The following is a 16,094-nucleotide window of genomic DNA, read 5'->3' as shown; positions in this document are numbered from 1 at the left end:
CACGGAGGCACCGAGGTGACAGACGGGCACAAAAGCAGCTGTGGAGAGGTGGGACTGGGCTGGGCGCATCTGCTCCTATCAGCAACCTACTGCTCCAGCCCGGCCCCCGGGTCTCCCGCAGAGATGCTGGGCCCTGCCCCAAACACGCAGCCTCTTCAGCACGCAAGGGCGCTGGCCGAGGGGACGGAAAGCAGAGCCCCGTCTCCGCAGCACACGCCTTGTCCGCTGCACCCCACAGCCCCAGGGCCAGCGGGACCCCCCAGCCAAACTCACCGCCGCGAGGGAGGCAGCGTTTCAGAGCTTCCAAGAGTCCGGAGCCGGGAGCGGAGGCCCAACTAGCTTGGAAATCACTAGCCGGTCCCTGCGCGGAGTCAAGCCGACCAAGGCCAGCTCCCGCCCCCCGGCCCAGCGGAGAGGGTGCAGCGCGCCGTCCTGCAGCCAAGTGCCTGGGCGGGGGAGGTACGCGGAGCTCGGGCGGTGCTGGCAGGCTGATCGGATGCCCAGAGGCGGCCTCGCTGCTTACGCTCCTGGGCCCTGAGGTGGCACGGTGTCCCTGCTGTGCGGCAGCGCTAATGAAGGAGACGAGACGCCTGCCCCCGAGCGTCCCAGCCCCGGGCTGCTCCTGCGGGCGCCTGGCTGTTCTTCCCCGCTGCCGGCACTTGGTGCTACTCAGGCAACGGGGCCAGAGGCCCTTCCCAGGCGACAGGATGGCCTGCAGGTGCAAGAGCCCGGGGCCGGATGGAGGCCAGAGCCTGGCTGCGGTCTAGGAGCCTGGAGCAATGCCCGGGGAAGCCAGAGCAGGAGATGGCCCTCGGCTGGGGGTGGCCAGCCCTCCTGCACGCACAGGGGGCAGATCCCACGGCTGGAGGGGACCACTGGGACGCGCGCGGCCCAGGGAAGGGGCATGGGCGGTTCCTGGGACAGCACTGCTGCATCACGACCTGCCCAAGGGCAGCAGGAGCACCCTTGCTAGGCAGACCTGCGGGAGGCCAGGAACCGGCCGGGGGCCACCGGGAACCCGCGCAGGGTGGGCAGAGAGCCCCCCTCAGCCCGAATTCCGCCAGGGGAGCGCCAGTGCCTGCTGCTCCAGCTCCTGCCCCCCGTCAGCACCTCGTCTCTCACCAGCCAGGCCGGGGAGGGGGAGGTGTTGGCAGACGGAGCCCACTCCGGCTTCTCCGCCCAGACTTGAACCTGAGCCCTGCCAGCACAGCGGTGCAAAGGCGACCTGTCACTGAAGGGCTCGGCGCCACCTCCGGGGACCGGGCTCCCGTGCAGGGAAAAGGGGAGCGCACGGAGCACTTCCCAGCCAGGGCCGCGAGCTCCGGGCAGCAGCCCCAATGCCCGAGCCAGGGGATCCCTCGCTGGCTGCTCCCCGTGGCTGCTTGTGGGTCCGCCGTCCATAGCACGCTGGGGGTGACCCCAAGGGCCCTGCCCAGACAGACCCTGCGCAAACAGGACAGGACAGCAGCAAGCCGTGTTGTGCGGGAGCCCAGGAGAGTACGGCACCCCCACACGCCCGGAGAGCTGCCTGCTGCCTCCCACTAGCACCCAGTGTGGGGGCAGCGCCCCCAAGGCCACCGCGAAGACCAGTCCCCGGTCGGGACAGGGATCCACAGCTCTCTCCTGTCCGCCTCACTGTCCCCCTTGCTCCCGCCGGTCCTGGGGAACCCCGACCCGCTTCCCCGCCACACGGAGCCCCTCCCTCTGGCCGGAGGAGGCTGGAATGGGGGGGATCAATGTTCTCATCAGCCTCACTGCTCGGTGCCCCCAGCCAGGCTTGGAGGCTTCACCCGTCAGGATCTGTCCCACCAGGAGGCCCCCATCCAGCCCTCCGACCAGCTCCCTTCTCCATGCGACCCAGGGCCTCTGCAGCAGGGGCTTGTGCTAACCCTCCGCCCTCCGCCCGCTCTCACTGCCCCCGTGCAGCCTCGCTCGGGAGGGGCCACGCGCCTGGGGGCCCCTGGCGGCTTTGTACTTCCCCCACTGCTGGGTGCCCCCTGCTGACGAGCCTTTGACACGCGGGCGGCCGGGGGCGTCTGTCTGGGCCCCTCGGGACAGGTGTCACTAATGTCTGTCTGTCTGTCAGTCAAGGAGGAAGGCGACGAAAGGTTCGGGGGGGGGAGCAGCCCGCAGAGCGGGACGGGCTGGAGCCCCGCCGCACAAGGGATTTACGGCGCCGGGGGATGGGTGCCAGCAGGTGAGTGGCACTGCCAGGGACAGACCCCGGAGCCGACCGGAGGCCCTGCTCCAGGTGCATGCTGGGAGCCCCCCACCCCGGCACAAGCCACCACAACCATGGCCCCTGCAGCAAGGTCCCCGAGCCGTTCCTCAGCCACGCGGCTCCCAGCGCCACGAACCCGGCCTGGCCTCGCCCGACTGCCCTGCGACGCGCTGCCTCCCGCAGCGAGCTGCCTTCACTTCCCTGGGCCCACGCGCTGGGGGACTCAGCCGCACTGGTTAGATACGGACCTCCCCGGCCTGGCCTGGCCACGCCCGACTGCCCTGCGACGCGCTGCCTCCCGCAGCGAGCTGCCTTCACTTCCCTGGGCCCACGCGCTGGGGGACTCAGCCGCACTGGTTAGATACGGACCTCCCCGGCCTGGCCTGGCCTCGCCCGACTGCCCTGCGACGCGCTGCCTCCCGCAGCGAGCTGCCTTCACTTCCCTGGGCCCACGCGCTGGGGGACTCAGCCGCACTGGTTAGATACGGACCTCCCCGGCCTGGCCTGGCCTCGCCTGACTGCCCTGCGACGCGCTGCCTCCCGCAGCGAGCTGCCTTCACTTCCCTGGGCCCACGCGCTGGGGGGCTCAGCCGCACTGGTTAGATACGGACCTCCCCGGCCTGGCTCTAAGCACCGCTCCGTGGCGCCAGGGACAAGCTCAAGGAAACGCAATCAGTTAACGAAAGTCACAAGCCAGCCACACGCGCCCGATAAACGGCTGCTGCCACGGCTCAGCCGGGCCCACTGCTCCGGGAAGCCTTCGGACACGTCTCCGAACCCAACGAAAGAGGAAGTGCCAGGTACTGAGCCACGCGGCCCAGGGCAGGAAGCGGCAGCCTGAGGGTTGCCATCTCTCCTCGGCCCAGGCCCACGGCCGGCGGGCCTAGCTAGCGCTCTGGGGTGCCCCGCCCTGCACATCGGGAAGGCGCTGCAGTGCGAGGAGGTGCATGCGGGGCTCCGACCTGAGCCCTCAGTGCCGTGACAAGGCCGGCTCCCGCCCTGCACGGCCCAGGGAAGCACCAGAAGCTTTAGTGCTCGGGCAAGTCCCAGTATTTGGCCGAGCCAAGAAAGTTCCAGCCCTGAGCTGGGCCTAAGGGAAACGGAGCAGGGGAGAGCCCATCGCCTCCGCTTCCTGATTTAGTGCATGGGGTGGCATGAGCCTATCCCGCCTCCTCCGCTTCCGGAAGGGGCTTTGGGGCATGGAAGGGGCAAGGCCCAGTGCTTTGGGACTTGGGGTGTGCAAGGACGAAAAGTACGTCAGAGACTGGACACGCCCAAGGGTTCAACCCACCCTTGTTACAATTAAGCGGCGCTCGCTTGGGCCCAAATGCAGTTTCTCAAGCCAGGGCCTGTGAGATCGTTTCCATTTCATCCACCATGACGTGAAAACTTCCTTCAACCCCCCAAGGAATTCTTGCTGTAATTGTCATGTTTAGGGTTTCCAGATCTTCTAACCAACAGGTGCTGAAACCGCAAGGAGCTCTCGCGCCGCACTCTACTCAGCTGCACTAGGTCTTCAGGAGTTCCTGAGAGACAAATTTAACCTGGCTCTTGGCCATAAAGCTACAAGTAACGCTCCGCTCAATGCTTCCGATTTTTAGATTGCTTGATTCCTTGGCACCCGCAGCCCCGCCACGTTCACATCCTACAAAGAGCGTCCAGAATCCATTGGCAGGCGTGTTCAGGGAAACAGTTAATTGAACACAGAACAGAGAGTGTGTGCTGGCAACAGGCACTCGCTCTGGAAATCGGCTGCCAGTATTTATGTTCCTCCACCAACCAGGAACGGAACGGTGGGTCCGTGCAACCTGCATCCCCTGAGACCTAACCCCGGCAGAGGGACTGGATTGCAAATAGCAAACTCTCGCAACCAACCAATTGTGAATGAGCTACAGCATGAAAACAAGGGTCCAGGGCAGGTGATGGGGACCAATGAACACGTCCACTGGAGAAAAACAGAACCCTGCCCGCCGATAACGGCAAAAAGGGGGAGAGAGCAGGAGTCACCGAATCAAAGGAGGCACAGCGTGCTGCTCGCCCAGTCCCAGGGAGCACACTTGGCAAAGGCCCCACAAGGCCAAGTGAGCTGCAGAGGAGAGCACAAGGGGAAATTCACACTTAACAGGTGCCAGGCAGAGGCACGGCCCAGACGCACACCAAGGAACCTCCCCCAGGTGATTTTCACTTGTCTTTGCAGCGTTACTGTTTCTCGCCCCGGAGGCCCATCGGCCCGGGGGAACACCCCGGCTTAGACGCTATGGCAGCGTCTCGATCCGAAACGGGCCACCGGAGGGAGAAGCGTTCCAAGGTGCGGCGCTAACAAAGGGGACAAACCCGCTGAGTTTGCAGAGCCCGTTTGAGCCCCACGGCGCCCTGCTAGCGATGTTCCCAGTGCCAGCTGGAGGGAGGCAAGCTTTTCCATGGGGGGCAAGAGGGGGGCGATGATACCACCAGGGGAGGGGAGCCGTTCTGCCCTCTTTTCTTCGGCTTTCTCTGAATTGGCCCACACACACTTTAAATGGTCCAATAAAAAGATACAATTTCTTTCCCTTTCCTGCTCTGGGACCCTGTGAGTTTTTGTTGTCCGGGTTCCCGTAAGGTTAAGTTCAGAGGATAAACTGACACGCTGGGCTATGGGAAAAAGCCAGTTTCTTCAAATAAAGCCACCACGGTGCAAAGGGGACCCCGCTGGGGCTTTTATTTGGGAAAACAAACAGAAGTGGCACCAAGCCCTCTGCTTTACGGACCAATTTAACGATAAACCCAATGTTCTCCCTCTCGGGGCGGAGGAGGGGGAGAGACAGGGACCCGACAATAGCCTGGAGCCTTGGGGGGAAAAGGACAAAAAAGCTGTCTGTCCCCTTGTCTGCCTTGTCCCTGTCTCCTTTTCTGAGCACACGTGTGTGCTTGTAAAAACGATTAGATTGCAATTTGTATAACACGGTGACCCCCAAATTCAGACATTTAACCCTTTTTCTCTGCCAAGAATGTCAAGAATGTCTCTTGGCCTTTCTTCCCAACGGGAGGAGTGGGGAGGGATTCTCTCAAACTGTGATTTCTGGGGGGGGGGGGGCGGGGGGAGAGGAGGGAAAGAGGCAGGGAATTCTCAGAGCCTCTTGCCATTTGCACCACTTGTGTGGGAATAAGCCACTGTATGGCTCCTTTCGGGACAGAGCTCTGGAGGTCTCCTTTAGTGGGCAGACAACACAAATGGAGACTCCCAATCCCAACAAAGCCATCTGTTTAAATGAGCTGGCGCTAACCCGCGGCAGAGGGGGTTCCTCATTCACTCTTTCCCATTCTTCTCCCTGGCTGCTGGCGATTCGCTCTCGTCCCAGGGAAAGATAAAGATTGCTGGGGCTCACGTGCATGAAACTGATCAACGTGCAGCACGCCTTCACCCCCCACGCACACACTCGTTTGTTTCAGATGCTGCCAAGTTGTGGTACATGCGTCGCAGAGGGTGCGAAAGGGAAGTCTGTGCTCCAGGACACACACTAACCCCAGGGCAGGAGAGGGCTGAAGCTGCACTGAGAACCTAAGACTAGATGCGGTTTAGCCTCAAAAATGTTACCTTGTGACAGGGAGGAATAAGCCTGGGAAGCCACAGGACAACCCGGGCGAGGGAGGAGCCTGTGCCCACTGCAGTGAGGGCCCGACGTGAAAATCGCCAGCAAGAGAGAACAACCGTGCCCACACCTGGTCCTGGAGACTAACGAGAGGGCAGGAAAAGGCAGCACAGGCTCAGACGAGAGCCGTGCCTCGGGATACAGCCAGGGGAGTGCACAAGAGGGGCTGCAGAGCGAGCTGCGGTCCACGCGACATGGGATCAGAGAGCTGGCCCATCGCAGCCAGTCTCCTGCCTCTGCCAATGCCTGGATGCCTCAGAGGGAGGCAAGAAAGACTCAGGTGATGCCCTTGGGTCACCTGGGGAACTGGAGGGTTCCTTCCTTCCTTCCTTCCGTCCTGAAATTCCTGCCTGATCTCTCAGGCAATCAGTTCAGGCCTGGAGGCAGAAGAGCCATTTCTTCCTGCCTTCACCTCTCACAGGCACCAATAGGATTGCTGGCTCTAACAGGTGCCATTTTTCTTGTAACTAGACCCAGGACCCACTCTTCCCACGGGTTACAGCCCTGCAGTGCGGCCTCTGCATTAGGAACATTTCTACAGCAGGAACGCTGAAGGGCCTACCCGAGAGGAGAGTCCTACCACTGCGTGACGTACCAAGCACCCAGAGGCTCTGCCCCCCAGAGCCTACAGACAAGAGACAGGCAGGGGAAGAGAGGGGATGTTACCTACACACGGTCACAGAGCGGGTCAGGGAGAGCTGGATATAGACCCCCCATCTCCACTAGACCACATGGCCTCCTGCCCCACCAGCCCTTTTTAGTTAGAGACGGTGGGACAATCTGGGACTTCCATTCCCTGCATCATCCCAGGACACACAAAGCGGCATCAGAAATGGGGCTTCATCAAAGGAACCAGCTACCTGGAGCAAACCAAACATGCTCCACGTCAGCACAGCGTAAGCCCAGGCAATAACGACCAGCCAAACCAAGGAACGGGGGGAGGTTGGGTGAATTCGGGGTCTACAGCCATTTCAGAGTCCCTGCCTCCCCCAGAACCCTAAAAAGCAGCAGTCCTGTCAGAACGTCTATCAGTCTACCTCTTATCCCCTCCTCTCGGCAAGCTCTGGCCATTCTGGGCTCTCCGGAGGGAGCCGGTTTATATGGCTTATTCTGGTGAGAATTTCTGCCAGCAACCTCCCTCCCCTCCCCCTGTGGGATGCTCCACATCAAAATGACATCATTGGTTTCCTCCCGGAGCCCTAAAATCCCGGAGGATTCCCCAGGGCTCTGAACACACTGGGGCAGACTCTCCAAGCTATAAGCATTTTGCTTTCTGCAGGGCTTTGGTGGAATGTAACTGACGACACAGACCTGAAACTTCCACTGGGTACTCAAACCCATCCCTCTGCACGGAAGGTTTCTATGAAATATTACAAATATGGCTTATTACTAGGATTTGATCCTGTGAGCCCTTATTCTCCCGAGCACCCTGTCCCACCCAACTCGGCCCAGTGAATTAGTGGGACTACACCAAGTACGGTCTTGCAGGTTCAGGCAGCGAGTTTCAAATGGGAATCATCAGTCCTGGTCAATGTCCCTCGCTGTTCCTAAAATGACTAAAGCACCCGCCCCCCCTTACTCAGACTGTCCAGAAAGGGGACAGCCCTTGGACATCCCTGCTGACAGCTGCTCCGGTGCCTTTGCTCTTTCTCTTCCAAGCCACAGACATACCCAGAATTAAAGGGCTGGGAGACCTGATAGTGCATCAGCTCCACCCCTGCAAGTGCGGAGGGGATGTGACTCTCGTTACCCAACCGGGCACTCAACTGGATCGGTCAACATGCTGAGCAGCAGCGAATGCAGCAAGCTGGCAGTACAGCGCCTCCGTCCGGGCGGCCGCTCCTGCTTCATGGCGGAGCCCTGTGGCCCACAGGTGCCTTGCTGAGCCTGCCTAACCTGCAGGAAGCTTCCCCGCCCTGCGGCGCGCACCTGGAACTCCCCTGCAGCTTTTGGGAAGGCCCGCACCTCTCACCTGGCTTTGTGCACGGCGCTAGCGTCCCACTGACATCAAAGGGGCCCTGCCTGGAACACCTGAAGAGGAGGCCTGGCTGGGTCAAGAAACACAACTCGCTGCTCCCTCGCCCACTTTCATCCCTTTGAAAAGGTGGCAGAGATAAATGGAGAACAAAAAAAGCTGCGGCCTTCGTCCACACCACCCCTACCACTTAAGGGGGAAGGGACTTCTCTGGAAAAAAAAAAAAAAAAAGCCTGCATGTGCTCAGACACAATGGCTCAAGAGGCCGGGCAGCATACCAGCCCACTTTGTACTGCGAACAAGGGAAACCTAATTACAGGAAGAGGGCAAAGAGGGGCAGATAAAAGGGATACAAAATTTCAACATCTGTTGCCATAAAGGGAGAAGAAGCGGGGAAACGCAAAGTGTCAGTTTGGTGTCAGGGACGGCGTAAAGCTGATTTCAAAGGGCTCGGGAGACGGAGGGACCCGAAAGAGAAATTAGAGGGTTCTTTAAAAAAAAAAAAAAAAGCCAAGCCAAGCTGCCATATATGCTTTGAAAGGGAAGATTGCAGGTATTTGAAAGGAAGAGAGAAGCGGCTGTTTAACCTTCGCTCAGTTAGCCTGACTTCTCCCAAGTCTCAGGACCCATGTGCCCCGGGGGAGGAGAAGGCTGCAGGGTTATGAAAGGACAGCACGGTGCTTTGCATGTTCCAAGTGTTCAGGACACAAGGACAGACACACTGAGTCAGAACATCACAATCATAGACTCCTAGCACCGGACGGGACCTCAAGTGGTCAGCAAGGCCAGTCCCCTGCCCTCATGGCAGGACCAAGCACTGTCTAGGCCCATCCCTGACCGGTGTCTGTCCAACCTGCTCTTCCATATCTCCAGGGATGGGGATTCCAGTGTTTAACCACCCTGACAGGTAGGAAGATTTTCCTGATGTCCAACCTAAACCTCCCTTGCTGCAGTTTAAGCCCATTGCTTCTTGTCCTGTCCGCAGGAGAACAATTTTTCCCCCTCCTCCTTGTAACACCCTTTTAGGTACTTGACAACTGCGATCATGTCCTCTCTCAGTCTTCTCTTTTCCAAACTAAACAAACCCAATTCCTTCAGCCTTGCCTCATAGCTCATGTTCTCTAGACCTTTCATCATTTTTGTTGCTCTTCTCTGGACTCTTCTCCTCTCCAATTTCTCCACATCTTTCCTGAAATGTGGTGCCCAGAACTGGACACAATACTCCAGCTGAGGCCTAATCAGCGCAGGGTAGAGTGGAAGAATGACGTCTCGTGTCTCGCACACAACACTCCTGTTAATGCAGCCCAGAATCAGGTTTGCTTTTTTGCGACAGGAAGGATGGGCTCCATCTAAACCAAAATGGAAGCAGATTGCTGGCACTCAAAATTAAAAAGGTCGTAGCCAAGTTTTTAAACTAAGGGCTGGGTCAAAGTCAACAGGGGCAGAGGAGCACATGAATCAGACAGAGACATCCCTTAGGGGAGGGTCTATGAATAGAGATTCTCAGTGTCCTAGTAAGGAGGAGAGGATGGAAGCTGATAAAATATGGGTCAAATCTGATCAGAAACAGACAAATGCAAAAGAAAACCATTCAACTACTTCATGTAATAGCAGACAGCTAAGTAGTTACACGTTTTTGAAGAGATTATATATAAACACTAGAAGTCATAATAAAATGGGTGAAGTATAGCGCCTTGTGCTGAATGAAGATATTGACAGAACAGGCCCCACAGAAATTCAGTGGAATGAGGACAATCAGTGGGGTACAAAATCGATCAGAAGGACAGAACAGGTTATGCTGGTGGGGGAGGGGCACTATGTGTGAAAGAAAACACAGAATCAAACAAAGTAAAAATCTTAAATGAGCCAAACTGTTCTGCAGAATTCCATGCTCTACGAATACGAATATAGCCGTAGGGATGCACAGCCGCCCACCTGACCAGGATGGGGATAGTGACTAGGAAATGCTAAGGGAGATAAGAGAATGTATCAAACTAAAAAACTCGGTAATAGTGGGGGATTTCAACACACCTCACCTCAGGATGGGATGCAGAGAGAACATTTCTTGACAACTTAAATGGCTGCTTCTTGGAGCAGCTGGTTCTGGAACCCACAAGAGGAGAGGCCATTCTTGATTTAATCCTACGTGGAGCACCGGATCTGGTCCAAGGATATAACTGGACCACTGGGAAATGGTGATCATCGTGCAATAAAATGTACCATCCTTGTGATAGGAAAACCACCTCAGCAGCCCAACACTGTGACGTTTAATTTCAGAAAGGGGAACTGCACACGAACGAGGAGGTCGGTGAAAGAGAACTTAAAAGGGAAAGGGGAAGCTGCCTGGAAACTTTTCAAAGACACCATACGAGAGGCCCAACGGAAACGTACACCCTGCAGACGGGGGGCTGGAACGCCAGCACAGGCTGCCCAGTGCTGAGCCTCGGGGCTGGATCCAAGCAAGCCAGGGGCTGCATCCGGCCCCTGGGCCTGGGGTTCCACATTCCCACTGTCTGGCCTCCCCACCTAGCTGCTGGCAGCAGAAACACTCTGCGCAGACGCTGCCCTTCAACCCTCGCCGATGGCTCTGAGCAGTCACGTTTGCAAAGGACATGCCAGCTCAAGAGACTCTGCCACTTCTAGAGAGCCAGGGACGTGTGGTCTCTGGCGCCCGGTGCCAGCTAGGCTGGCAGCACAGTGGAGACAGCGTGCACAGACCCCGCGTGCTTTTCCCTCCACGCTGCTGTGGCCAGCACAGAGGCGATGCCGATGGGCTCGGGAAAGGTGTCTCTTAGCTGGGGAGAGGGACGTTACACAGAGAGGTTGAGAACGGCTGGGATTGAGTCTTCCACCCACAGAGCTGCTTTGCTTTCCACCCTAGCCATTCATTTCACCAGTGGCCACTTGCTGGTCCACTGAAGCGGGCTCCCCATCCTGAGGCTTGCATCAGTGAATTTTCTCGACTCCAGCCCACCCCGGCTCTCCGCATGCTCCACAAGCAGGGCCCGCGGTTGCACTCCAGCTGGGAGGGGCGAAGAGGGATGCATCAGCCCTCTGTGCTACCCCGCTGGCTAGACCATGCCTCTACTGTGACCTGCCTGCCAGCCAAGCTTGGCACTACTGAAAGACGCCACTACCGGAGACCAAATTTAGGCTGCTAGGAAAGACTGAAATACAGGATCTCTGTGGTAGTGTTCTCTGAAATGCTTCCAGTTCCATGCGCAGGGCCGGGAAGGCAGGCAGAGCGTCAGAGTCTCAATGCACGGACGAGACAGTGGTGTGGAGAGGAGGGGTTTAGATTTATTAGGAACTGGGGACGCTTTTGGGATGGGGGAGCCTATACAGGACAGAGGCGATCCACCTAAACCACAATGGAACCAGACTGCTGGCACTTAACATTAACAAGGTTGTAGAGCAGCTTTTAAACTAAGAGTTGGGGGAAAGCCAATGGGTGCGGAGGAGCATATGGATTGGACCGAGACATCTCTTAGGAGAGGGTCTATTAATAGAGATGCTCTGTGTTCTAGTCAAGAGGAGAGGATGGAAGTGTGGATCGGATCAGATGAGATACAATCAAATGAAAAAGAGTCTAACACATCAGGAAATAGCAGACAGATAAATAATGACAAATTATTCAAATGCTTATAGACAAATGCTAGAAGTCTAAATAATAAGAGGGGTGAACTCGAGTGCCTCATTTTAAAGGAGGATACTGATAGAACAGGCATCATGGAAACTTGGTGGCATGAGGACAATCAATGGGACACAGTCATACCAGGGTACAAAATCTAGCAGAAGGACAGAACAGGTTATGCTGGTGGGGGAGTGACCCTATACGTGAAAGAAAATGCAGAATCAAATGAAGTAAAAATAATAAATGAGCCAAAATGTTCCTCAGAATCTCTAATGGCTAGTAATTCCATGCTCCAATAATAAGAATATAGCAGTAGGGCTCTATTATCGACCACCTGATCAGGACAGTGCTAGTGACTATGAAATGCTAAGGGAGATTAGAGAGGCTATCAAAATATAAAGCTAGATGATAGTGGAGGGTTTCAATTATCCCCATAGCGACTGGATACACATCACCTCAGGACGGGATGCAGAGATACCTTCAATGGCTGCTTCTTGGAGCAGCTGGTTCTGGAACCCACAAGGGAGAGCTAATTCTTGATTTAGTCCTAAGTGGAGCTCAGGATCTGGTCCAAGAGGTGAATATAACTGGACTGCTTGGGAATAGTGGCCATAATGTAATAAAATTGAACATCCCTGTGACAGGAAAAACACCTCAGCAACCCAACACTGCGGCGTTGAATTTCAGAAAGGGGAACTACACACAAATGAGGAGGTTAGTTAAACAGAAATTAAAAGGTCCAGTGACAGAAGTAAAATCTCTGCAAGCTGCATGGAAACTTTTCAGAGACACCAGACTAGAGGCCCAACCTAAATGTATACCCCAAATTAAAAAACACAGTAAGAGCACCAAAAAGTGCCACTGTGGCTTAACAGCCAAGCAAAAGAAGCAGTGAGAGATTAAAAAAAAATCTTTTAAAAAGTGGAAATCCTAGTGAGGAAAATAGAAAGGACCATAAACGTTGTCAAATTAAGTGTAAAAATATCATAAAAACAGCCAAAAAGGAGTTTGAAGAACAGCTAGCCAAGAACTCAGAAAGTAATACCAACATGTTTTTAAGTACATCAGAAGCAGGAAGCTGAGTAAACCACCAGTGGGGCCCCTGGTCGATCGAGATGCCAAAGGAGCACTCAAAGACAATAAGGTCATTGCGGAGAAGCTAAATGAATTCTTTGCTTTAATCTTTATGGCTGAGGATATCAGGGAGATTCCCAAACCTGAGCCATTCTTTTTAGGTGACAAATCTGAAGTAATTGTCCCAGATTGAGGTGTCATTAGAGGAGGTTTTGGAACAAACTGATAAACTGAACAGTAACAAGTCACCGGGACCAGACAGCATTCACCCAAGAGTTCTGAAAGAAATTGCGGAACTATAAACTGTGGTTTGTAACCTATCCCTTAAACCAGCTTCTGGAAGATCGCTAATGTGACACCAATATTTAAAAAGAGTTCTAGAGGTGATCCTGGTAAGTCTAATGTCAGTACCAGGCAAATTGGTTGAAATATTTTAAAGAACAGAATTGCCAGCCACATAGATGAACGTAATCTGTTGGGGGAAGTGAACATGGTTTCTGTAAAGGGAAATCCTGCCTTATTAATCTGCTAGAGTTCTTTGAGGGGGGTCAACAAACACATGGACAAGGGGGATCCAGTAGATATAGTATACTTAGATTTCCAGAAAGCCTTTGACAAAGTCCGTCACCGAAGACTCTTAAGTAAAGGAAGTTGTCATAGGATAAGAGGGAAGGTCCTTTCATGGATTGAGAACTGGTTAAAAGACAGGAAACAAAGGGTAGGAATAAATGATAAGTTTTCCGAATGGAGAGAGGTAACTAGTGGGGTCCCCCAAGGGTCTGTCCTGGGACCCATCCAATTGAACTTAATTATAAATGATCTAGAGAAAGGGGTAAACAGGGAGGTAGCAAAATCTGCAGATACCAAACTGCTGAAATATCAGAGGGGTAGCTGTATTAGTCTGAATCTGCATAAACAATGAGATGCAACATCTGACGAAGTGGGTCTTTGCCCGTGAAAGCTTATGCTCCAATACATCTGTCAAACTGCTCAAGATACTTGAGACCAAAACAGACTGTGAAGAGCTTCAAAAAGATCTCCCCAAACTAAGTGATTGGGCAACAAAGTGGCAAATGAAACTTAATGTTGATAAATGTAAAGTAATGCATATTGGAAAACATCATCCCAACTATATATACAATATGATGGGGACTAATTTGGCTACAACTACTCAAGAGAGATCTTGGAGTCACTGTGGCTAGTTCTCTGAAAATATCCACTCGGTGTGCAGCGGCAGTCAAAAAAGCAAACAGCATGTTAGGAGTCATTTAAAAAGGGATAGAGAATAAGACAGAAAATATTTTATTGCCTCTATATAAAACCATTGTACGTCCACATCTTGAATACTGGGTACAGATGTGGTCACCTTATCTCAAAAAAGATCTATTGGCATTGGAAAAGGTTCAGAAAAGGGCAACAAAAATACTGAGGGGTTTGGAATGGGTCCCATATGAAGAGAGATTAAAGAGTCTGGGACATTTCAGCTTAGAAAAGAGGAGACTAAGGGGGGATATGACAGAGGTCTATACAATCATGACTGGTGTGGTAAGAGTGAATGAGGAAAAGTGATTTACTTGTTCCCACAATATAAGAACTAGGGGTCACCAAATGAAATGAATAGGCAGCAGGTTTAAAACAAACAAAAGGAAGTTTTTCTTCACTCAGTGCATACTCAACCTGTGGAACTCCTCGCCAGAGGATGCGGTGAAGGCTAGAACTTTAACAGGGTTCAAAAAAGAGCTAGATAGATTCACAGAGGTTAGGTCCATCAATAGCAATTAGCCAGATGGGCAGAAATGATGTCCCTAGACTCTTTGTTTGGAGGTGGGTGGCAGGAGAGGAATCACATGAGGATTACCTGTTATGATCCCTCCCTCTGGGGCACCTGGCATTGGCCACTGTGGGCAGACAGGGCCCTGGGCTAGATGGACCTTTGGTCTGACCCAGTCTGGTCGTTCTTAAGTTCTGCCCGTACCCCTCACTCAGATACACAAGGTCTCCCCCTGACTATTTCAGGCCTAAGCAGAGCACACTATCCCGTACAGCTGAGCTGGGCCGGGCCGTTGGCCCCTGTCATACGTATGCAGTTCATTGCTCAGGACACAGACCCCCAGGCAGTCAACCTAATGCTTCCCGTCCCTTCCCGCTGCAGGACTGGAACCAGCATGCCCCGAGTCCTCAGAGCAGCCTCTCACGCGCCAGCCGCCTCCCTGCTGAGGGGAAGGGCATTCACCTCTGCGACTTACTAAGACTGAAGGAAAAGGCCCATTAAGGTGATCGCACGAAATTAGCAAGTCACTGTCCAAGCCCTCCCCGGGGTGCACCAAAGCAGAAACTGCTCCGCAGAACCAGGCCGTCAGACCCCCGAGTCCACACAGCTGTGGGCCAGCTGGCGCTGGGATACCGTGCTCAGCTGATATGCAGCAGGCAAGTTTTCTAGATGTCCATCTTCAGTTTGAATCATTCCCCTAACTCCCGATCTCTGTCCTCAAATCCTCTACCTCCCATCTGTCCCACCCCGCTCCCCGTCTTGCCCTTTCTCCACATACTCCCTCCGGCTCCACACTGGGTGTAGGCACCTTCTCTCAAACTGAGCTGCCCCGCAACTACTCTAAAGCTCACGTCCCCACCCCTTATTCAGAGGGGCTGAAAGTCACTTGGCGGGAGAGCTGACCTCCACGCCTTCTTTTCCCCGGTGAAGCTGGCAAGCTGCAGGTGCCAGGCTGGGTGTGCAGGTCTTCCCTCCCCACCACCTCCCAAATGAAACATGCCCAGTCAGCGCAGGCCACGTGCTCACCTCTGCAAGTCCCAGATTCTCAGAGGGGATGTGTGCCCACAGCAAGCTGTCCCAGTCACGAAGGAACTGTCAAGAAAGAGAACAGCGTTAGCCACTTCCCTGTGCCGGATGGAGAGCGTTTCGAATTCCAGCAAGACACAGCACAGACCCCGAGAACGTTATTGTTCTATCATAGTAGCCCAGTGCCAAGGAGCCCGCACCATGGGCCGGGATGTGCCTGTGCCATGGGCCGGGATGTGCCTGTGCCATACGCATGCCAAACCCAGAAGCTCCCAATCGAAGCACAAGGCAAGAGAGAGATGGAAGCAGAGACCAACCTAGAGCCCAGGGAACCAATGAGAACATCCTGGTCAGTGTGACAAGTCGTGGTCACGGCACGCCACGGTCCCTGTTTTTAGAGATGCTGTGGCCAAGGAGAGCTGGGAGGAGGCTCTGAAGGATGGCTGGCTCAGAGGACGATTACCCCAGCTCCCTGCTAGCTGGCCGAGATGCAGGATGCTGCAGAGGAGCCCAGGACTGGAACAGCAGAGAGTGCTGCACAACACTCCCCATGTGCTCTGTATACCACATGTAAACCCTGCATCAACGCCAGCTTCATGGCCAGGCATGGGATCGCCAGCTTTCACAGCAGCGCCCGACCGGCAGCCCATGAGAACGCCCACGACTATAACCGACTGGCCTCTCTCGCCGTGTAATTTAGCTTCATTCACACTTTCCTACAGTGCCAGTTCACAAATCCAGGGGCACTGCTTGACCTCTGGGCT

The 16,094-nt window shown here is 54.8% G+C and overlaps 1 protein-coding gene across 2 annotated transcripts in view; it reads right to left on the bottom strand.

Moving 5' to 3' along the window:
* FBXW4 (F-box and WD repeat domain containing 4) overlaps positions 1-16,094 on the bottom strand; it is a 95,073-nt gene that overhangs the window by 3,528 nt on the left and 75,451 nt on the right. The window contains exon 6 of one of the 2 annotated variants that reach the window (XM_075934513.1): positions 15,331-15,396. The exons of the other annotated variant lie outside the window; for it this stretch is intronic. Within the exon in view, the coding sequence (XP_075790628.1) occupies positions 15,331-15,396 (66 nt within the window). The remainder of the gene's footprint in view (positions 1-15,330; positions 15,397-16,094) is intronic. 2 annotated transcript variants of the gene reach the window in all.

This window comes from Pelodiscus sinensis, chromosome 8 (assembly GCF_049634645.1).
Source record: "Pelodiscus sinensis isolate JC-2024 chromosome 8, ASM4963464v1, whole genome shotgun sequence".
Taxonomy (NCBI): Eukaryota; Metazoa; Chordata; order Testudines; family Trionychidae; genus Pelodiscus; species Pelodiscus sinensis.
Note: the sequence above shows the minus strand (reverse complement) of the source record. Positions and strands in the feature narration are given on the sequence as shown.